General features: G+C 43.4%; 1 protein-coding gene and 1 long non-coding RNA gene across 9 annotated transcripts in view; one reads left to right on the forward strand and one right to left on the reverse strand.

The window, feature by feature from the left end:
• SENP5 (SUMO specific peptidase 5) overlaps positions 1 to 24251 on the forward strand; it is a 77421-nt gene that overhangs the window by 11429 nt on the left and 41741 nt on the right. For all 8 annotated transcript variants that reach the window (XM_065539641.2, XM_074030704.1, XM_005545294.5 and 5 more), the window contains one exon: positions 8551 to 10094. In XM_065539641.2, the coding sequence (XP_065395713.1) occupies positions 8582 to 10094 (1513 nt within the window). In that variant the 5' untranslated portion in view covers positions 8551 to 8581. The remainder of the gene's footprint in view (positions 1 to 8550; positions 10095 to 24251) is intronic.
• Positions 14176 to 23057, reverse strand: LOC135969583 (uncharacterized). The gene is made up of 2 exons (XR_010584832.2): positions 22922 to 23057; positions 14176 to 14294 (listed from the first exon to the last, which is right to left on the reverse strand). It is a non-coding gene; the product is annotated as an uncharacterized lncRNA (long non-coding RNA).

Genomic DNA, 24251 nt, shown 5'->3' on the forward strand with positions numbered 1-24251 from the left:
CTTGAACTAGTAGTTTACAGGGTGTTTGACGAGTATAGAAGATCACTTTTTCCCTGTAATTTAGAATTTCCTGTGGTGCTCTTGTGAGTTCTCTGCAGAATCCCAGGTTACCTTGGGCACAGTTTAGGAACTGTAATCCTAAACTGTTGATAGTTTGGTGTGTATGCTTTTAGACATTTTTCTTCAAAGATTCAAGCATAGGCATATATTTTTCCTTTTAACAAAAGTGGGCTGGTACTTATTGGTCAGCAACTTGATTTTTTTCATTCAACAGTGTATTATGGTAAAGGTGGTGGGTTGAACATATACATTTAATTTCATGCCAGCCTGAAAATTTCATTAAAACAATAGAGGACTTAAAAAACTCTCTAGATCGAGCCGGGCGCGGTGGCTCAAGCCTGTAATCCCAGCACTTTGGGAGGCCGAGACGGGCGGATCACGAGGTCAGGAGATCGAGACCATCCTGGCTGACACGGTGAAACCCCGTCTCTACTTTAAAAATACAAAAAATTAGCCGGGCGAGGTGGCGGGTGCCTGTAGTCCCAGCTACTTGGGAGGCTGAGGCAGGAGAATGGCGTGAACCCGGGAGGCGGAGCTTGCAGTGAGCTGAGATCCAGCTACTGCACTCCAGCCTGGGCGGCAGAGCGAGACTCCGTCTCAAAAAAAAAAAAAAAAGCTCTCTAGATAACAAAGAACAGGAACAATAAGAAGAACAACAATATTGTGAAAGCTGGAAAGCAGGCAAGACTAATGGCAACTAATTCGCCAACTTGAGAAAGCTGTATCCCAAACCAACAGTGGAGAGAGCCTTCAAATAGTCATGTTATGTTACCAAACCCTTTAAAAGTCTCAAGATTAGCTGTGTCATGTACTGTGGAGGTGAAGGTGGGACAGAAAATATGAGGAGTTGTTTGAAAGTCTGTTTCAGACAAGTATTTCCACACCTGACCTCCCTTTGTTCTCCGCATAGACATAAACAGGGTAACCTGAGACTTACTATCTGGAGTAGAAAACGATTGTTATCTGGACTGAGGGATACCATGCATAGTTAAGGATAAGGTACTATGCCTTATAGTGGAAATCTGTGTACTGAAGGCAGAAACCGTTAGCCTTTTTTCCTGACTTAGTTCTCAGAATCTTGCCCCTTTCTGCTGTTTCCCATTCACCAAAAGCAGCCTCTTTCAAGTCTTTGAGGTATTGCTTTGGTATAAACAACATGTCTTTAAATTACCTTTTACATTTTTTAAATTTTTTTTTTTTTTTTTTTTTTTTTTGAGACGGAGTCTCACGCTGTCGCCCAGGCTGGAGTGCAGTGGCGCGATCTCGGCTCACTGCAAGCTCCGCCTCCTGGGTTCACGCCATTCTCCTGCCTCAGCCTCCTGAGTAGCTGGGACTACAGGCGCCCGCCACCGCGCCCGGCTAATTTTTTGTATTTTTAGTAGAGACGGGGTTTCACTGTGGTCTCGATCTCCTGACCTTGTGATCCGCCCGTCTCGGCCTCCCAAAGTGCTGGGATTACAGGCTTGAGCCACCGCGCCCGGCCTTAAATTTATTTTTGAGATGGAGTCTTCCTGTCACCCAGGCCAGAGTACAGTGGCATGATCTCCAGTCACTGCAACCTCCGTCTCCCAGGTTCAAGTGATTCTCCTGCCTCAGCCTCCCGAGTAGCTGAGATTACAGGCACCTGCCACCATGTCTGGCTAATTTTTGTATTTGTAGTAGAGACAAGGTTTCACCGTGTTGGCCAGGCTGGTCTCGAACTCCTGACCTCAAATAATCTGCCTGCCTCAGCCTCCCAAAATGCTGGGAGTACAGGCATGAGCCACTGTGCCCGGCCTAAATTACCTTTTTATAATGTAACTTTTGGTTACTTAGTTTATGCTTCATCTGTTGACTTGAAGATGAAGATTTTCTTTTCCGCCTCTGTTCCCCACGCCTGTGTACCTGCATACTTCTTATCTGCCCTCCAAGGTACCACTGTATCTTCCCACTGTGGGGATACCGTAATTTTTTCTAGAACTAATTTTCTTGAATGGGGGCAGTGTTACCATTCCAGGTGAGATAATTCTTCATTGCTGTGTTTATTGCATATATTTAGCGTCCTTGGACCCCAGCAGTAAATGTCAATACCAACTTGGATGTATTACAGCAACCAAGAATTTCCTACACATTTCCAAATGTTGGGTTGGAGTGGTATGGAGTATCTGGTTGAGAAGCGTTGGGTTAGATCTATGTTTAGCTTATTACTGTTATGTAAATGGTAGTCATAGTTAAACCATGTAGTACACCAAGGTTTACAACCACTGTTTTCCCTTTCTTGTACATATTTCTGTTGTCCCTGAAGTTAATTGTCTTTATCTTTTGTTTAGTGTTGTCTGTACCTACTGCTAACTGCAGACTCTCTTCTGGTTGTCTGTATCTCCTTTATTTGCACTCATACATTTTAGAAATTCTATCGATATCACATTCTTGGAGCCTTTTGACCGACTTTTGACCGCTCCCTTCTGGATTGGTGGCCCTCCAGACTTGAGGCACATTGTCATTCTGCATCTATTTTTACTGTTATCTTTAGTATTCTCTTTGCCTGACCCTTGTTTTGGATCTCATTTCCTGCATCCTGTGTCTTCTTGACTTACTCTTATTTGCCAGAGTACCTCCTCCTGTGACTCTCTAAGAAGGATGCATGGGAGGTAAATATTTTGATAACTTACATCTCTGTAAACGTTTTTTGTTAGTAGTTATGTTAGTTTCAGTCTGTCATTTTGTGGTACTTTCTGGGAGATTGCTCAAAATTTTAAATGTTTCAGTGTTTCACTTTTAACTTCGAAATCACTTCAAATTTACCAAAAAAAATTGCAGAATATTACAGCTTTTCTATATGTTTCACCTAGCTTTGTTCTGATGTTTTGTTTCAGTTTTTTGTTTGTTTGTTTGTTTGAAGACATGGCCTTGCTCTGTTGCCCAGGCTGGAGTGCAGTGGCATGATCTCGGCTCACTGCAACTTTTGCCTCCTGGGTTCAAGTGATTCTCCTGCCTCAGCCTCCTGAGTAGCTGGGATTACAGGTTCATGTCACCACGCCCGGCTAATTTTTGTATTTTTGGTAGAGATGGGGTTTCTCTATGTTGGCCAGGCTGGTCTCGAACTCCTGACCTTAGTTGATCCACCCACCCCTGCTTCCTAAAGTGCTGGGATCACAGGCATGAGCCACTGCGCCCGACCTTGCTTCAGTTTTTAAGAAGACAGAGTCTTGCTATGTTGCCCAGGCTGATCTTGAACTCTTGGGTTCAAACAATCCTTCTGCCTCCACCTCCCAAGTAGGTGGGTCTATATGTGTTCACCACTGTACCTGGCCTCTCCAATGTTACAGAATTACAGCACATTGTCAAGGCCAGGCAATTAACATTGAGAGAATACTGCTAACTGATCTACACACCTTATTCCAATTTTGTCAATTGTCACATTTCTTTTTCTGAACTGAGACTGAAGCCAGGATTACACCTTTCTTAATTGTCGTCTCCTTAATCTCAGTGTTTCATTCTAGGACAGTTCAGTCTGTCCTTGTCTTTCAGGACTTTGATTGACGTGATCGAAGAGTATTAGCCAGTTATTTTATTTTATTTTTTTTGGAGGTAGAGTTTTGCTCTTGTCCCCCAGGCTGGAGTTCGCTGGTGCGATCTCCGCTCACTGCAACCTCTGCCTCCCGGGTTCAAGCAATTCTTCTGCCTCAGCCTCCCAAGTAGCTGGATTACAGGCACGTGCCACCATGCCTGGCTAATTTTTGTATTTTTAGTAGAGACAGGGTTTCACCATGTTGCCCAGAGTGGTCTCAAACTCCTGGGCTCAAGCAATCCACCCACCTCAGCCTCCCAAAGTGCAGGATTACAGGCTGAGCCACGATTCCCTGCCGGTTGTTTTTAATATTTTTTCTATTATAAACAGTGTTGCAATGAATAGCCTTGTACATGTGTATATTTGTATTATTGTAGGCATGTCTTCAGGGTAAATTCCTTAAAGTGGGGTTGCTGGATTAAAAGGTAAATGCTTTTGTAGTTATTAAATGTTACCAGATTACTCTCCAAAAAGATTGGAACAATTTGTAGTCCTCCTAACAAAGTGTGGAAAGGCCCCTCTTCCCCACCAAGAGAATGTGTTATAATTTTTGCCAATTGCCTTATAAATGAAGTTGGACATCTTTCTTAAGCTTAAGAAACATTTAAAAAGCTTTATTTGTAAATTGTCTCCTTATGTATTTTTCCTATTTTCCATTAGGCTTTTTTTCAGTTATCCCTTAATTTAAGAGTTCTATCTATGTTAGGAATATTAGGCCTTTATGATACATGTTGAAAATATTTTTTTCTAGTTTAACAGTTATCTTTTCATTTTGTTCATTTATTATTTTTTTTAACTTCCAAGCTTTCTGTTTTTAGTTTGTGCTCTTATTTTTAATTTTCAAGACCCCTTTCTTGTTTTTGACCATTCCTTTTGAAAAACAATAATACCCTGTTCTTTTTTTTCGATGGATATAATATTTGCTTTTGCTTCTTTGAAGATAGTATTCGGTGTTTTTTTTTTTTTTTTTTTGAGACAGAGTCTTGCTTTGTCACCCAGGCTGGAGGCTGGAGTACAGTGGCTCAATCTCAGTTCACTGCAGCCTTCACCTCCCAGGTTCAAGCAATTCTCGTGTCTCAGCCTCCCGACTTGCTGGGATTATAAGCATGTGCCACCACACCTGGCTAATTTTTTTGTATTTTTAGTAGGGTCGGGGTTTCACCCTGTTGGCCAGGTTGGTCTTGAACTCTGACCTCAAGCGATCCGCCTGTCTTGGCCTCCCAAAGTGCTGGGATTATAGGTGTGAGCCACCACACTCAGCTCCCTCTTTTTTTTTTAATTGTGGTAAAATATACGTAACATAAAATTTACTGTTTTAACCATTTTTAGGTGTACAGTTCATTGGCATTAAAGTACATTCGCATTGCTGTGCAACCATCACCACCATCCATCTCCAGAACCTTTTTATCTTCCCAAACTGAGATTCTGTGCCCATTAAGCAATAGCTCCCTTTTCTCCCCTCCCTGTTAGTTTATAAAAGTTAACTAATCTATATATAGGTTTTACTTTTATCTGTTTCTTTTGGTCTGTTTTTATCCCTAGAAGTCTGGTGATTCTTGGTCATCCTTTATTTTTTTATTTTTTTATTTTTTTGAGACGGAGTCTCGCTGTGTCACCCAGGCTAGAGTGCAGTGGTGCAATCTCAGCTCACCACAACCTCTGCCTCCCAGGTTCAAGCGATTCCTGTGCCTCAGCCTCCCAAGTAGCTGGGATTATAGGCATGTACCAGCATGCTCAGCTAATTTTTGTATTTTTAATAGAGATGGGGTTTTGCCATGTTGGCCAGGCTGGTCTCGAACTCCTGACCTCAAGTGATCTGCCTACCTTGGTCTCCCAAAGTGTTGGGATTACAGGCGTGAGCCACCTCGCCCAGCCCATCTAGTTGTTTTTAAGAATGACCACTAAGAAACTGCTTGGGAACTCTTAACACATGGTGAGACATGTCAACTTTGGGGTACACTGTGGGCTATGCTGAGCCATTTTGTGGGGGTAATGTCTTTATCTTTATGGATTTGTGTGTGTGTGTGTGTGTGTGTTTGTGGACTAGTTACAGTCTCCAGAAAAGAATCTTCAGTCTGCTTGTATGGATAAGACAGACTGCTAGCATTCTGGGAGATGAGTGGCAAAGTGTGTTTGGAGTCTCATATGCAGTATATAATTCCATCTTCAAACTATGCCTGGAGTCCCTCTGTCTGCAGACTTTCCATTTTACTCTTTCTTTTTTTTTTCTTTTCTTTTGAGACAGAGTCTTGCTCTGTCGCCCGGGCTGGAGTGCAGTGGTGCAATCTCGGCTCACTGCAATCTCTGCCTCCCGGGTTCAGGGAGGCGTGGTGGCCCATGCCTGTAATCCCAGCACTTTGGGAGGCCGAGGCAGATGGATTACCTGAGGTCAGGAGTTCGAGACCAGCCTGGCCAACATGGTGAAACCCCGTCTCTACTAAAAATACAAAAATAATTAGCCAGGCATGATGATGGGTGCCTGTAATCTCAGCTACTTGGGAGGCTGAGGTAGGAGAATTGCTTGAACCTGGGAGGTGGAGGTTGCAGTAAGCCAAGATTGCGCCTGCCTCAGCCTCCCGAGCAGTTTGGACTACAGGCACCCGCCACCATGCCCGGCTAATTTTTTTTTTTTTTTTTTTGTATTTTTGGTAGAGACGGGGTTTCACTGTGTTAGGCAGGATGGTCTCAATCTCCTGACCTCGTGATCCGCCCACCTCGGCCTCCCAAAGTGCTGGGATTACAGGCGTGAGCCACCGTGCCCGGCCTTCTATTTTACTCTTTCTAAAGGATAAACTTCCAGTCTCGGGTAGGGGAGGGTCACTTGACTGCCATGTGGAGTTAAGTAGGGATCTGAAGTCTAATTGCTTCTTAAACTTGAGGCCACCCTATAGAGTAATTGTTCAGACTTGTTTTGTTGAGACAGCCCCAGATATCACCATCTGTAGGTTTTTTCTGCCTGAATGATCTGTTTTCCCCCAGGGACTGGTCACCTTCCTGTGGGTATAGAGCTTCTTGCCAGTCTTATGGAAGCTGAGTAGGGAAGGGCCTGGAGGGGAATTCACGGTATAAACTCATTTATCCTCCTGGCTCTGTGCTCAGCTGTACATGACATACCGGACTATCCTGGGTCATCCGCCACAAAAAGTGAAACTTTCATTATCTGCTGGGGTAGGAGATGGTATCTAGGAGTTTCACTGCTTCTTATTCAGACTTTGAGCCAGCCCTGCCTTTTCAGCACCACCCATACTCCTGACTTTCATAGGTATATGTTGCCTCCACTTCTGAGCCTTTCTGCTTTCTGAGGTCCTGTAGCTTCTTTTTTTTTTGAGACAGAGTTTCACTCTTGTCTCCCAGGCTCGAGTGCAGTGGCGCAATCTTGGCTTACTGCAACCTCCACCTCCCAGGTTCAAGCAATTCTCCTACCTCAGCCTCCCAAGTAGCTGAGATTACAGGCACCCATCATCATGCCTGGCTAATTATTTTTGTATTTTTAGTAGAGACGGGGTTTCACCATGTTGGCCAGGCTGGTCTCGAACTCCTGACCTCAGGTAATCCATCTGCCTCGGCCTCCCAAAGTGCTGGGATTACAGGCATGGGCCACCACGCCTGGCCCTGTATTCTCATTTGTGAAATGAAGGACAAGGAAGGGAGAGGAGACCAAATACCACTTAAGACTGATTCCATATTGACTTAATTATAATTTGCTCATAGCAAAATAATTTGTTTTGTACAGCAAATTTTTTTTTTTTTTTGAGACGGAGTCTCGCTCTGTCACCCAGGCTGGAGTGCAGTGGCGCGATCTCAACTCACTGCAAGCTCCGCCTCTGGGGTTCACGCCATTCTCCTGCCTCAGCCTCCCGAGTAGCTGGGACTACAGGCTGTACAGCAAATTTTTAAAAGAAAGAGCAGGTACTTTTGCTCTGTATAGTCATGTGCCAGTAGATATTTAGTAAATACATATGATGTCAACATCTCAAGAGGGAGGCCAGGCTCCTTTGTTACCAGTCAAAGACTCTCTGGGTAGCCATGCAAGGACAGCACTTTATCAAATGCTCTCACCCAGTGATGGTTCTGGATCTCAAGTGAATATAAGAAAAAAGAACCAACACAAGCATACACACATATACTGCAGAAACACACTCTAGAGACAGTAGATGGAAATGAATGACAGTTAAAACCAAATGATAACTTCCCCTCAGGATTTAATAAGATCTAATATTAGTGAAGGCTCTTTAGTCTAGAAAGAAAGGCACCAGCCACTGCAGGTAGAGTGGAAGAAGCACTAGACCGAATCAGAAGCCAATATTTTAATTTCAACTTGCTAACAATTTACTCAGAAGTGCTGTATTATCTTTCTGTGTACACGTTTTCTCTGGGGAAAAAAAAATGGAGGACTGAACACATGTTTACCTCAGTTCCCTCTCCAAATCACACTGAGGTTACAGAAATCACATTTTTTTTTTTTTTTTTGAGACGGAGTTTCCCTTTTGTCCCCCAGGCTGGAGTGCTGTGGCATGATCTCAGCTTAGTGCAACCTCTGCCTCCCGGGTTCAAGCAGTTCTCCTGCCTCAGCCTACCTAGTAGCTGGGATTATAGGAGTGAGGATTACAGGGCTCAAGCAGTCCTCCCACCTTGGCTTCCCAGAGTGCTGGGATTGCAGGTGTGAGTCACTGTGCTTGGTCTAAAATGACTCAAGTTTATTTTTCTTAGAGGCAGGTGTACAGCAAATGGCTTCTTGTTAGAGTACTCATGTCCTCCCTCCTCTCAGTTTTCATTGTGATGAAAACCTTGGTCAGGTAAGATTTCATTGTGTCTAATAGTCTAAATTGAAGTATATGTACTCTTTTTTTTTTTTTTCAATTTTCTACCTTAATTACTGTGAATATGTCTTCATGACCTTATTTTTAGATAGAAATATAACTTCCTTCTCTTCTTTACAGCTGCATCCAGATCTCATTATGCATCAGGAAAATGAAAAAACAGAGGAAAATTCTATGGAGGAAAGGAATCCACTTAGCCTTTTCTGAGAAATGGAACACTGGGTTTGGAGGCTTTAAGAAGTTTTATTTTCACCAACACTTGTGCATTCTGAAAGCTAAGCTGGGAAGGCCAATTACTAGGAATAGACAGTTGAGACATTTCCAGGGTGGAAAGAAAGCCCTTCAGATCCAGAAAACATGGGTCAAGGATGAACCCCCTTGTGCTAAGACCAAGTTCAGTGTGGATACTCCACATGCTAGCACTCTGTCCTCTCCAGTGAAAAGAAAGGACACTAAACACTTCGTTTCCTCCTCAAGGACTCTCCTGAGACTCCAAGCAGAGAAGTTGTTGTCATCAGCAAAGAATTCTGACCATGAATACTGCAGAGAGAAAAATCTCTTGAAGACAGTTACTGACTTTCCATCCAATAGTGCTTTAGGTCAGGCCAATGGTCACAGACCTAGGACAGACCCACAGGCTTCTGACTTTCCCATGAAGTTCAATGGGGAGAGCCAAAGTCCAGGGGAGAGTGGCGCGATTGTGGTCACCTTGAGCAACCACAAGAGAAAGGGCTTTTGTTACGGCTGCTGCCGAGGGCCGGAGCACCACAGGAATGGGGGACCCTTGATTCCAAAGCAGTTCCAACTTAACCGACATAGAAGAATCAAATTATCTCCTCTTATGATGTATGAGAAATTATCCATGATTAGATTTCGGTACAGGATTCTCAGATCCCAGCACTTCAGAACCAAAAGCAAAGTTTGCAAGCTAAGAAAAGCCCAGCGAAGCTGGGTACAGAAGGTCACTGGGGACCATCAAGAGACCCTTAGGGAGAACGGTGAGGGTGGCAGTGGCAGCCCATTTCCTTCCCCGGAACCTAAAGACCCTTCTTGTCGGCAGCAGCCGTACTTTCCAGATATGGACAGCAATGCTGTGGTGAAGGGGACGAACTCTCATGTGCCTGATGGCCACACTAAAGGAAGCCCTTTCTTGGGCAAAGAGCTTAGTTTAGACGAAGCATTCCCTGACCAACAGAATGGCAGTGCCACACACGCCTGGGACCAGTCATCTTGTGCTTCTCCGAAGTGGGAGTGTACAGAGCTGATTCATGACATCCCCTTACCAGAACATCATTCTAATACCATGTTCGTTTCAGAAACTGAAAAAGAAATTGCGACTCTGGGTCAGGAAAATCGGACAAGTTCTCTTAGTGATGACGGAGTAAAACTGTCAGTGTCTGGAGCAGATACATCTGTGAGTAGTGTAGATGGGCCTGTGTCCCAAAAGGCTGTTCACAGTGAGAACTCATACCAGATGGAGGAGGATGGATCTCTCAAGCAGAACATTCTTAGTTCTGAGTTGCTGGACCACCCTTACTGTAAAAGTCCACTGGAGGCTCCCCTGGTGTGCAGTGGACTCAAACTAGAAAATCAAGTAGGAGGTGGAAAGGACAGTCAGAAAGCCTCTCCAGTGGATGATGAACAGCTGTCAGTCTGTCTGTCTGGTATGCACTTTTCCCTTATTCTTCCCCAGACTCCAAGCTCACACTTACTGTCCATTATCCTTGCTAATAAGAGTCCTACCTTTTTCTCCCACACATGGATTTTTCTTTAAACCAGTTAGTCTTCTTGAAGCCTTTTATATTACCGCATTGTGTAGATGTTCCATAATTTAATCCTCATGGACAGTTGCATTGATTCCATGTTTTTCATAATCTTAGAGTGTGATGAAATTATTTCTTTACATTTATACATTTGTTTCTGTAAGCTAAATTCTCATTATTAGAATTGATGGTAAAGTAATATTCACACTTAAAATTTTAAGAGAATTGAGTTAACCTCCAAAAAGTTGAACGGGTTTACACTTGTTAAGCTTTGCCAGTCTTATAGATCACAGAGTTTTGTTTTGATTTGCATTTTTGAGTTTTAAGTTTGAATATCTTTTTCTGTGTTTATTGGCCACTTTTTTGTGTGTCCATGGTTTTCGTTTGCCTATTTTCCTTTTTTTGAGATGGACTCTTACTCTGTCGCCCAGGCTGGAGTGCAGTGGTGCGATCTTGGCTCACCACAACCTCTGCCTCCCAGGTTCAAGTGATTCTCCTGTCTCAGCCCCCCGAGTAGTTGGGATTACAGGTGCCAACCACCACGCCCGGCTAATTTTTGTATTTTTAGTAGAGATAGGGTTTCACCATGTTGGCCAGGCCGGTCTCGAACTCCTGACCTCAGGTGATCCACCCACCCTGGCCTCCCAAAGTGCTGAGATTACCAGCGTGAGAAACTGTGCCCAGCCCCTTTGCCTATTTTTCAATTGGATTGTTTCTGTTTTGTTTTCTTTTTAGTATAGGAGACGCTCTATGTACCAGGCACTATACACTCTAAGAAGGGTGCAGCAATGAACAGAATATATGACCTTCAGGGACCTTGGTATCATTCTAGTCATAAAAATGTTAAATTAATTGCTGATTATAAATGTCGTAAGAATGGTCCCTCATGAAAGGTAAAAGCCTTCAGTACCCCAAAATTGTTTGATATTTTTGCTTAATAGAAGTTTTCAGTTCTTACATAGTAAAACTTATCTCTCTTTTTTTATATTTTATTTTTTGGAGATGGAGTCGTGCTCTGTCACCCAGGCTGGAGTGCAGTGATGTGATCTCGGCTCACTGCAACCTCTGCCTCCTGGTTCAAGCAATTCTCCTGCCTCAGCCTCCCAAGTAGCTGGGACTACAGGCACACGCTGCCATACTGGGCTAATTTTTTGTATTTTAGTAGAGACGGAGTTTCACCATGTTGCCCAGGCTGGTCTCGAACTCCTGAGCTCAGCAATCTGCCTGCCTCATCCAGTCTGCCCAAAGTGCTAGGATTACAGGTGTGAGCCACTGCGCCCAGTCAAAAACTTACCTGTTTTGGACTTTGAGCCTTCCAGGTTTTTTTTTTTTTTTTTTTTGAGACAGAGTCTCGCTCTGTCGCCCAGGCTGGAGTACAGTGGCCGGATCTCAGCTCACTGCAAGCTCCGCCTCCCGGGTTCACGCCATTCTCCTGCCTCAGCCTCCCAAGTAGCTGGGACTACAGGCGCCCGCCACCTCGCCTGGCTAGTTTTTTGTATTTTTTAGTAGAGACGGGGTTTCACCGTGTTAGCCAGGATGGTCTCGATCTCCTGACCTCGTGATCCGCCCGTCTCGGCCTCCCAAAGTGCTGGGATTACAGGCTTGAGCCACTGCGCCCGGCCGAGCCTTCCAGTTTTTATGTCATGCTTTAAGAAGCCTTCTCTTGTCAAAAATCTATCCCATAAGGTAAATTGTTATAAACATTGTTTTGGAAGACAATGTAATAGTATGAATTGTGGCCTATTCAGGCAGTATTTTGCTATGCAGCTGTTTAAGAATATAGATCTGTATTTTAATACTGAAAGATTTCTATATAAAGTGAAAACAGGCCAGGCACAGTGGCTCATGCCTGTAATCCCAGCACTTTGGGAGGCTGAGGCAGGCAGATCACCTGAGGTCTGGAGTTCAAGACCAGGCTGGTCAACATGGTGAAACCCTGTCTCTACTAAAAACACAAAAATTTGCCGGGTGTGGCAGTGCGTGTCTGTGAACCCAGCTACTTGGGAGGCTGAGGCAGGAGAACCACTTGAACCTGGGAGGCGGAGCTTACAGTGAGCTGAGGGCACACCACTGCCCTCCAGCCTGGGCGACAGAGCGAGACTCCGTCTCAAAAAAAAAAAAAAGTGCAAACAGTAAGTTGCAAAATGGTATGAAACTATTTTGTTAAAAGATATATGTGACATATGTAGGATGAGTATGTGTATATATGTGTGCATATGCATTTGTATAGGACACCTGGACATTATTACAGTTGGCTTTGGGGAGCTAGTTAGGAGGTTTATTTCTTGGTGGTTTAAACAGTTCTGAGCACTTTCTCTTTCCAACCATTAAATATAATAAATTCTTCCGGCTGGGCGCAGTGGCTCACGCCTGTAATCCCAACACTTTGGGAGGCCGAGGCGGGCGAATCACAAGGTCAGGAGATCAAGATCATCCTGGCTAACACAGTGAAACCCTGTCTACTAAAAATGCAAAAAGTTAGCTGGGGTTGGTGGTGGGCACCTGTAGTCCCAGCTACTGAGGAGGCTGAGGCAGGAGAATGGTGTGAACCCAGGAGGCGGAGCTCACATTGAGCCATGATTGTACCACTGCACTCCAGCCCCCCGAGTAGCTGGGATTACAGGCGCCCACCACCACACCCGGCTAATTTTGTATTTTTAGTAGAGATGGGCGACAGAGCGAGACTCCGTCTCAAATAAATAATAAATTAATTAATTCTTCCTCACAAAAAGACACAAAGTACAGAGTCCTAGCCAACTAAAAAACAAACAAACAAAAAACTCTTGTCTATACCTTCCTAAAATAAAGTCAGATTTCCCTACTGAGGTTAGCTGACCCATGATACTTAAACGTGAAAAAAATTAGCATTTACCCACAAATGCCAATTAACCTTTATAGATGTAACACTTTCAAGTACAATTGATAAATTGAATATGCACATAGTAAAACCTGTAGCACGATCTGAGGAAGTAGGAATTCTTACAGAATTCACATTTAGTGACAATGTAATTCACTATTTTAATAGGCTAAAGGAAAAAAATAATGGTATCTCAGCAAGTGCTGAAAAGCCTGTTAGTAAAATTGTTTCCCTTTGTGTTTAATCTCTTAGAAAACTAGTAATAAAGGAAGCTTCCTTCAGTTACTAAAGAATATCAGTCAGAAGCCAATAGCAGTTCCAGGTTTAAGAGAATGAAGCAAGCTCATGGAATCTCTTCTTCCTCCTACCAAATCCATAGAAATTATGAAAAATATATTAAAAACACGTGTCTTCCTACTAACAAACAAGGAGGAGAGAGTTCTGGTGGATCAGAAACTGAGAATCAGCTTCCACTGGGCAAATAGTAGAGGGAAGGTCCAGGTGGGCAGGAGGAAGATTAGTACAGGGAAGTGGTGTGATACTGAGTGCTCATATTTCTGGAGATGGTGGAAGTGGAGAGGAAAGGGGACACCCATGGTAAAGACTTAGTAGTTGGGGAATCTCTCCCTGCCTGTGCCATATATCAGCAAAGAATAAACTTGTTATCAAGCCACAATTCTAAGAACAAGAGACCGGATACTCACCCACACATGTACACCTTGTAACACTTGGCAAGAGTGAGGAACATCCCTTTTCAGAACAGCTGCTGGGGTTCTTAGTGTCCTTATTCCCACTGAAAATAGTTCAAGGCAGAGCAGCAGCTACTGCCCATGATAGCCCTTTGCCCTCAATACTCAGCAAGTTACCTAAGTAGAGATGAACTCACAGTCTATCACCATCATCTAAGAAAAGCCAACACAGTGAAATAGACAAATTCAACAAATAACAGAACCAAACCTCAGTAGTGATTAATGGGGCAGTGATACTCCTTTAACTGACTTCTACAACATTAGCCACTATTGAGTTCTATGGTGTGCTGAATGCTGGCTTGTCTCTAATATGACTGCACACTACACTCCTTTCAGTTGATCTACATGTTTAAGAGTCAATTATACTTCGGGTAAATTTACTTGTTGCAGTTTCATAATTTTATTCAGTGTTACATAAACTGATGAAATATGAGTGTAAGAAGAAAGCTCCCTTGAAAACCAAGTTGAATGCTTTGTAATCACAGTAGCGGGTTGCTGCAAAAAAAATTAATACTGAGTTATGCTTATGCAAGACAACTGTAAAAGATTTGAGGGAGTGTATGAAAGTCTAGAACTCTGTACTGAGATTACTTTGCAAGTTCTTCAAGTTCTTGCTTCACTTTAAAGTTCTAACCTCTATGTCATGAGTATGCCAGAAGGTAATGGAAGGGAAACTGAAGAACTTAGGGATGTTTTCTAGAACTGAAAAGAAAGGTCTGAGTCTAAAGTTGAAAGGCTTTCTAAATGCCAATCAGGATTAAAACACGAATACATACACAAACTCACACTAAATTTTGTGTAGTAAAATTATAGCATATCCAAGAGAAATAACTTGGATGGTTACTTCTTCTGGAGGGAAAAGAGATAGATTTCTGTGCCATAAAACATTCCAGATGGATTAAGAGTTTGGCTGATTAAAACCAAATACAGAGAAATGTGTACACAAATACGTATAACAGCATTATTCATAATAGCCAAAAAGTGAAAACAACCTAAATGTTCAACAACTGGCGAATGGACAAATAAAATTTGGTATATCTATACCATGGAATATTATTCTATAAAAGGAATAAGTACCAATATATCCTTAAATGTGGATGCACCTTGGAAACATGCTAAGTGAAAAGCCAGACACAAAAGGCCTTATAACATACGATTTCATTCATTTGAAATGTCCAGAATAGGCAAAGACGTAGAGATGTAAAGTAGATTAATGGCTGCCGGGAGCTGGGAAGAAGGGGAATGCGAGGTGATGGGTAGAGAGTTTCTTTGTGGGGTAATGGAGGTGTTCTGGAATTAGGTAGTAGTGATAGTTACACAATCTGAATGTATTAAAAACCAGTGAATTGTATTCCGTAATGGGGCAAATTTGTGGTATGTGAATCACATCTCAATAAAGCTGTTAAGAAGAAACAAACATAGGCCGGCCGTGGGATCACATCTGTAATCCCAGCACTAAACATAGGCCAGCCACGGTGACTCACATCTGTAATCCCAGCACTTTGGGGGGCTGAGGCAGAAGGATCGCTTGAGGGCAGGAGTTTGAGACCAGCCTGGGCAATGTAGCAATATAAATATGTAGAGGGATATATATAGACTTAGCGAGACTCTATTGCTACAAAAAATAAAATTATCTGCGTGTGGTGGTGCACATCTGTAGTCCCAGCTACTCAGAAGGATGAGGTGGGAGGACTGCTGGAAGCCAGGAGTTTGAGGTTGAAGTGAGCTGTGGTAGCTCGACTGCACTCCAGCCTGGGTGACAGCAAGACCTTATCTCTCTCAAGACCTTATCTCTTTTTTTTTGAGACGGAGTCTCGCTGTCTCTCCCAGGCCGGAGTGCAGTGGTGCGATCTTGGCTCACTGCAACCTCTGCCTCCTGGGTTCAAGTGATTCTCCTGCCTCAGCCTCCCAAGTAGCTGGGACTACAGGCGTGTGCCACTACGCCTGGGTAATTTTTTGTATTTTTAGTAGAGACGGGGTTTCACTGTGTTAGCCAGGATGGTCTCGATCTCTTGACCTCGTGATCCACCTGCCTTGGCCTCCCAAAGTGCTGGGATTACAGGTGTGAGCCACTGCTCCTGGCAGACCTTGTCTCTTAAAAAAGAAAAAAAAAATACAGGAAATCATTCTTTTTAAGTTTTTGGTTTCTTTGTTTGTGACAGTGTCTCACTCTGTCTCCCAGGCTAGAGTGCAGGGGTGTGATCTCAGCTTACTGCAAACTCCGCCTCCCAGGTTCAAGCGATTCTCATGCCTCAGCCTCCGGGAGCAGCCGGGACCACAGAGGTGCGCCACCACGCCCAGCTAATTTTTTGTATTTTTAGTAGAGATGGGGTTTCACCATATTGGCCAGGCTGGTCTTGAACTCCTGACCTCAAGGGATCCACCCGGCTTAGCCTCCCAAAGTGCTGGGATTACAGGCATGAGCCACTGTGCCTGACCTAAAGATTATTTTTAATTGACAACATTATATCTATTTAAGGGGTGCAATGTGATGTTTTGATGTATGTTTACTTTGTGAAATAAATCAAGATAATCAACATATCCATCACTCACACACTTTGTTGTAAGAACATTTAAAATCTATTCTCATCTATTTTTAAGACACAGTACATTATTATTAACTATAGTCACCAGACTGTATAATAGATCTCTAGGAGTGCTTCCTCTTGTCTCTCTGAAGCTTTATAACCCTTGACCAACATCTTCCAATTCTCTGCCCCATGTCCTGGTAACCACTGTTTATTCTCTACATCTATGAGTTTGACTTTAGATTCCACATGTAAGTGAGATCACGCAGTATATTTGTGTCTGGCATATTTCACATATTGTGCTCCAGATTCATCCATGTTGCAAATGACAGGATTTTTTAAGGCTGAATTGTATTCCATTGTGTATATATACTACATTTTCTTTCTCCATTCATCCACTTATGGGCATTGAGGTTGATGCCATGTCTTGGCTATTGTGGATAGTGCTGCAGTGAGTATGGGGTGCAAGTACCTCTTCAACACATTGATTTCATTGTCTTTGAAATATACTCAGAAGTGGAATCGCTGGATCATATGGTAGTTCTCTTTTTAATTTTTTGAGGAACCTGTATACTGTTTTCCTTCATGGCTGTGCAAATTCACATTCCCACCAGTAGTGTACAGGCTTCCCTTTTCTCCACATTCAGGTCCTTTGCCTGCTTTTAAAATTGGGTTATGTTCTTGCTATTCAGTTGTTTGAGCAGGAGACCATTTTTATAATCTTATATTGATAAGACATTTTTTGTCCATGATAGGAAGCTCAGAAGCAATGAAAATATACCAAATTGACTCTACAAACATTTAAATCTTGTGTGCATGTGTGTGTCTAGAGCAAAAATCAGATGACAATTTAAAAATTTAGATATGCACATGCCCTTTTACTCAGAAATTTGACTTGTAGCAGGTGTGTCCAAGGGAAACAGTAGAACTAGGATAGATCAAGAGTTTTAATTGTTACATTATTTAGAGGTAAAAATAAATGGCCATCAGTAGGGAATTGATTAACATACAGTGTGCATTTTTTCAGGGAAAAGAGAACTGTCCATGATATAGTGGATGGAAAAAAGTAGTTTCAAGAAAAGTAAGTTTAGGCTGGGCGTGGTGGTTCATGCCTGTAATCCCAGCACTTTGGGAGGCTGAGGCGCATGGATCACCTGAGGTCAGGAGTTCGAGACTAATCTGACCAATATGGTGAAACCCTGTCTCTACTAAAAATACAAAAATTAGCCAGGTGTGGTGGCATGCGCCTGTAGTCCCAGCTACTCGGGAGGCTGAGACAGGAGAATTGCTTGTTCTTGTGAGGCGGAGGTTGCAGTGAGTTGAGATCGCACCACTGCACTCCAGCCTGCGTGACAAAGCTCCGTCTCAAAAACAAACAAACAAACAAAAAAAAGTTTAGTGTGTTTAAGAAATACATGTTCAGGCCGGGCGCGGTGGCTCAAGCCTGTAATCCCAGCACTTTGGGAGGCCGAGACGGGCGAATCACGAGGTCAGAAGATCGAGACCATCCTGGCTGACACGGTGAAACCCCGTCTCTACTAAAAAATACAAAAAACTAGCCGGGCGAGGTGGCAGCGCCTGTAGTCCCAGCTACTCGGGAGGCTGAGGCAGGAGAATGGCGAGAACCCGGGAGGCGGAGCTTGCAGTGAGCTGAGATCCGGCCACTGCACTTCAGCCTGGGCGGCAGAGCGAGACTCCGTCTCAAAAAAAAAAAAAAAAAAAAAACAAAACAAACAAAAAAAAGAAATACATGTTCAAAGGCTTGAAAGTCCAAAAGCAATTATGAGCTCACTGCCATTTATTTAAAAATAATTATGGTCGTGTATTAGAAAAAAAACAACTACTTAAAAGCTTGTTTCCACATATAAAGTAAATGTTTATAAAAATGTCCAACTCTTTTTTTCTAGACTATTAATGTTTTTTTTTTTTTTTTTGAGATGGGGTTTTGATCTTGTTGCCCAGGCTGGAGTGCAGTGATGTGATCTCGGCTCACTGCAACCTCCGCCTCTTGGGTTCAAGTGATTCTCCTGCCTCAGCCTCCCGAGTAGCTGGGATTACAGGCGCCTGCCACCATTCCCAGCTAATTTTGTATTTTTAGTAGAGACAGGGTTTCTCCATGTTGGTCAGGCTTGTCTCAAACTCCCAAACTCAGGTGATCTGCTTGCCTTAGCCTCCCAAAGTGCTGGGATTACAAATGTGAGCCACCGTGCCCGGCCTAATGTGTTATTTTTAATTTAGTGCTTTGGAAAAAAGTTAAGGTAGATCTTTACCTCATTCTTTACACCAAAATGAATTCCAGCTGTTAATAAAATATTTAGTTGCCAGTTCTTTTTTTTTTTTTTTTTAATTTATTTCCATGGATCTGGGAACCAATGAAATTAGTTGGTAGTTCTAATACTGTTTATTGAGTAATTTGTTCTTTTCCCTGTGGTTCAGAAATGCAGCCTACCATTGGGTCTCTTTGGATTTGATCTCTGTTCCATGCTGGCTGTATTTGCCTTAATTAGCGTAGTTAGTTTTATCATTTGACAGGAGCTGGCACTCCTTATTCACCTCTCTCCTTTAATTCTTTACAGAAATTTCTAAGAATTTCTCACATTTTTGTCCCAAGGTAAATTTTGGATTTGTTTTCTAATCTTTTTAAAAAGTATGGTTTTTACTTGATGTTGCATTGTATGTATAGATTAATTTAGGGAAAATTGCTTTCATTGCAAAAGATTTCCTGTCCCTTAGTAGTATTTTGCAGCTGTTCCCTTAGGTTTTTTGCACATTCCTTGTGTTTGTTCTTAGATGCTTTATACCTTCCTTATTATTGATGGGCCCTTTCTGAGGTATGTACTGTATTTTGTTGGAGAACCATGTGGTTGCATTTCTTACGTGCACAATACAGTGAACGTCATTCCACATTCAGGGTGGAATGTGATCCAGGTCAGTTGTATCAAAGGAACACTGTCCAGTGCCATTAGTTTAACATGATGGGTACTTTTAACTTCTTTTTTTTTGAGACAGAGTCTTACTCTGTCACCCAGGCAGGAGTGCAGTGGTGCAATCTTGGCTCACTGCAAGCTCCGCCTCCTGGATTCACGCCATTCTCCTGCCTCCTGAGTAGCTGGGACTACAGGCGCCCGCCACCACGCCTGGCTAATTTTTTGTATTTTTTAGTAGAGACGGGGTTCTACCATGTTAGCCAGGGTGGTCTCATCTCCTGACCTTGTGATCCACCCGCCTCGGCCTCCTAAAGTGCTGGGATTACAGGTGTGAGCCGCTACGCCTGGCCTTACTTTTAACTTTTTTTTAAGAAAATTCTTGGCCGGGCGCGGTGGCTCAAGCCTGTAATCCCAGCACTTTGGGAGGCCGAGGCGGGTGGATCACGAGGTCAGGAGATCGAGACTATCCTAACATGGTGAAACCCCGTCTCTACTAAAAATACAAAAAACTAGCCGGGCGTGGTGGCAGGCGCCTGTAGTCTCAGCTACTTGGGAGGCTGAGGCGGGAGAATGGCGTGAACCCGGGAGGCGGAGCTTGCAGTGAGCCGAGATCACGCCACTGCACTCCAGCCTGGGAGACACAGCGAGACTCCGTCTCAAAAAAAAAAAAAAAAAAAAAAAGAAAGAAAATTCTTTTTTATTTTTTTGATTAATTAATTATTTTTGAGGCGGGGTCTGGCTCTGTTGCCCAAGCTGGCATGCCGTAGTGGGATCTTGGCTCACTGCAGTCTTTGCCTCCCAGGCTCAACCCATCCTCCCACCTCACCCTCCCCAGTAGCTGGGACTACAGCCATGTGCCAACACGCTTGGCCAATTTTTGTATTTTTTGTAGAGAAGTGGTCTCACTTTGTTGCCTAAACTGGTCTTTAACTCCTGGGCTCAAGCAATCCTGCCTCAGCCTCCCAAAGTGCTGGGATTACAGGTGTGAGCCACTGTGCCTGGCCGGGTACTTTAGATTCTAAAATAACACCTCAGGTTTTATTTTTTATATTACTACCTTTTGTACTTGCAGAGTGTGCTATAATTTGAACTCCAGTTGTTGTTTGTTGTTTTTTCCTAAAATTTTATCCTTTGTTTCTTGGGTCACTTTGAAATTTTAGTACTTTGGGAGTAAAATAAATTGTGTATACCAAGCGCATTTTTCCTTTTTTAGTTGATTAGTTTAGTGAAAGCAAGTGGGTAAAGAATGGTGGATTTAACCGTCATTTTATAAAATCTGTTTCTGGGTAATTCTTGGCCCCAGATATTAAAAAGGAAAGGTGAAGAACCAAGTTGTTTTTGTAGAGAAAAGATAACATATTTCTTGCTTTGCAAGTGGCATAGCGTTAACAGCCCAGTTTCTGTAGTCACGGGACCTACAATCAGGATCTTAGTTCTACCAGATGCTAGTTAAGTGCCCTTGGGGAGGTAACTTAACCTCTCAAAGCTTCTGATGTCTCCATTTGATTGCCTGGTTGGTTGGTTGGTTGGTTGATTGATTGAGACAAAGTCTCACTCTTTTGTCCAGACTGGAGTGCAGTGGCATAATCTCAGCTCACTGCAGCCTCTGCCTCCCAGGTTCAAGCAATTTTCCTGCCTCAGTCTCCCAAGTAGCTGGGATTACAGGCATGCTACCATGCCCGGCTAATTTTTGTATTTTTAGCATACACAGAGTTTCACCATGTTGGCCAGGCTGGTCTTGAAGTCTTGACCTCAGGTGATCCACCCGCCTTCCAAAGTTCTGGGATTACAGGCGTGAGCCCCTGGCCCAGTGTCTCTATTTGTAAAGTAGGGATACTTACTATCTTAATACACAGGGGGTCTATAAGGACTAAATGAGATATGCTAGTGCTTTTCTTATGATAAGTATTTTTTAACCGTTGTTTTACTTCTGGTCCCAGTGAGATAATAGTGTGTATAAGTGAGACACTGTCATCTAGAGTTCTCCTTGAAGATCGTACCTTGAAGGGCATTTCTACTGAATAAGAAATCCATGTTTAGGCCGGGCGCGGTGGCTCAAGCCTGTAATCCCAGCACTTTGGGAGGCCGAGACGGGTGGATCACGAGGTCAGGAGATTGAGACCATCCTGGCTAACACGGTGAAACCCCATCTCTACTAAAAAATACAAAAAACTAGCCGGGTGAGGTGGCAGGCGCCTGTAGTCCCAGCTACTCGGGAGGCTGAGGCAGGAGAATGGCGTGAACCCGGGAGGTGGAGCTTGCAGTGAGCTGAGATCCGCCCACTGCACCCCAGCCTGGGCGACAGAGCGAGACTCCGTCTCAAAAAAAAAAAAAAAAAAGAAATCCATGTTTATCATCTGAAAATGAAAATAAAGATACAGATAAGAGGAAAATGTGTAACAATTTAGAATCTCCATCATACTCTACCACCAGAAATAACATTGTTAGCAAGAGCACCATGATACTAGTTTGAAATTCAGGTCCATATCCCATTGTGGGGGACACTGCCTTCTTATTTGAGGAGCCTCAATCAAGGTTGTGGGGCCTAAAGTTTAATTTTTATTGTTGTTGTTAGGGGTATTATTTTTCTACGAAAAGTAATTCTCAATGCAGTTTCTCAAATGGTGGGATTCCTTATCTTCCATTGGGCCCATTCCCCCATGTAGACACAAGGTTATGATTAGATAACTGTAAGATGTGAAATAGTAAACACTAGAGGCAAGTATATGGTCTGTTCCTAGTTTAGAAGCCCCAAATCTTTATCCCCTACTCTGATGAAGTTGGAGCATGGGACTATCTTCCTGTCTACTGTATTTGCCCAAAGCCTAGAGCAGAATAGACAGGAGAAAGGACCTCTTTTCTGTTTACTGTACCCTGACCTTTGCTCCTATGTTAAGCCTTTAAAACTGAGAGGTACTCTGGTGGGAGATTAACAGGAGGATAAATAAATTTTTCACTTCTCTGCCTGTCTGTCCCCTCATAAAAGATGAAACACTTTATTCCCAAGACTCTCTTATGATCTTTTCTATCCTGTTCATATCAATGCATGGCAGAGGCCATTCTTGGAGTTACAAAGGGAACTGGTTAAGATATGTGGCTAACAATCCTCATTTTTCCTGTCTTAACTCAGTGGACTTAACGGTCAGACTGATGGTTAGCTAGGTTGTTGCTCTGCCCATTCAGCATTGGTGAACAGCCTAAGTCATGTCTGTACTTTTGTGAGCATCTAAGCCTTGCCTCAGCTTTTTTGTATTTACTTAGAAATAATGTCCTGGGTGGCCAGGCACAGTGGCTCACGCCTGTAATCCCAGCACTTTGGGAGGTCAAGGCAGGTGGATCACCTGAGGTCAGGAGTTCGAGACCAGCGTGGCCAACATGGTGAAACTCTGTCTCTACTAAAAAGAATACAAAAATTAGCTGGGTGTGGTGGTGGGCGCCTGTAATCCCAGCTACTTGGGAGGCTAAGGTAGGAGAATCACTTGAACCCAGGAGGGGAAGTTGCAGTGAGCCAAAATCGCGGCATTGCACTCCAGCCTGGGTGAAAAGAGCAAGACTTTGTCTTAAAAGAAAAAAAAAAAAAAGAATGTCCTGGGTTTATTTCCTGGGGCTTTTTTAGGTTCAGTGGATCATTCAGTGATATATATAAGCACATATACATGTTACTTACATTTACCTGAAGACTGTCCTATGGTGTGGCCAAAAGCCACCTTTAAATTTTATTTCTCATCTTGGGAGGCTGGAGTAAGAGGATCACTTGAGGCCAAAAGTTCAAGACTAGCCTGAGCAACACAGCAAGACCCCATCTAAAAAAAAAAGAAGGCCGGGCGCGGTGGCTCAAGCCTGTAATCCCAGCACTTTGGGAGGCCGAGGTGGGTGGATCACGGCTATCCTGGCTAACATGGTGAAACCCCGTCTCTACTAAAAATACAGAAAACTAGCCGGGCGTGGTGGCGGGCGCCTGTAGTCTCAGCTACTTGGGAGGCTGAGGCGGGAGAATGGCGTGAACCCGGGAGGCGGAGCTTGCAGTGAGCCGAGATCACGCCACTGCACTCCAGCCTGGGAGACACAGCGAGACTCTGTCTCAAAAAAAAAAAAAAAACTTTAAAAATTAGCTGGATGTGGTTTCACGTGCCTACAGTCCCAGCTAACTATCCAAGCAGGAGGCTGGCTTGAGCTCAGGAGTTTGAGGCTGTAGTGAGCTATTACTGTGTTACTATGCCCCAGCCTGGGTGATAGAAAGAGACCCCATCTCCAAAAAATTCTATTTGCCATCTTAAAATGTGCCTCACTAACCGGGTGTGGTGGTTCACAACTGTAATCCCAACACTTTGGGAGGCTGAGGTGGGCGGATCACATGGTCAGGAGATCGAGACCACCCTGGCTAATGGTGAAACCCTGTCTCTACTAAAAATACAAAAAATTAGCCGATTGTGGTGGCAGGCGCCTGTAGCCTCAGCACTTTGGGAGGCCGAGGTGGGCGGATCACGAGGTCAGGAGATCAAGACCATCCTGGCTAACACGATGAATCCCCGTCTCTACTAAAAATACAAAAAAATTAGCCGGGTGTGGTGCCGGGCACCTGTAGTCCCAACTATTCGGGAGGCTGAGGCAGGAGAATGGCGTGAACCCAGGAGGCAGAGCTTCCAGTGAGCTGAGATCACACCACTGCACTCCAGCTTGGGCAACAGAGTGAGACTCCATCTCAAAAAAAAAAAAAAGTGCCTCACTAGCTGTTATCCAGTTGAACTCACCCCACAGAGTTATTTAGTGTAATGAGTATGATAATTTATCAAGTTGTATGATATTGTCCCTTGCTGATACTAAAGTACACACCTTTACCAAATAATAGAGTCACAATGATCTCAGTAGTTAATTCTAATTGTGATTCTAAAACAATAATTCTTTCAGTTACCAAAAGGATATATGCATTTGACTATGTGATTAAGCCCTTTAGATATCATGCTTTAAGAGAAGGTTAAGCTACGGGAAGCTGTTAA

The sequence above is a fragment of the Macaca fascicularis genome, chromosome 2, assembly GCF_037993035.2.
Source record: "Macaca fascicularis isolate 582-1 chromosome 2, T2T-MFA8v1.1".
Classification (NCBI taxonomy): Eukaryota; Metazoa; Chordata; class Mammalia; order Primates; family Cercopithecidae; genus Macaca; species Macaca fascicularis.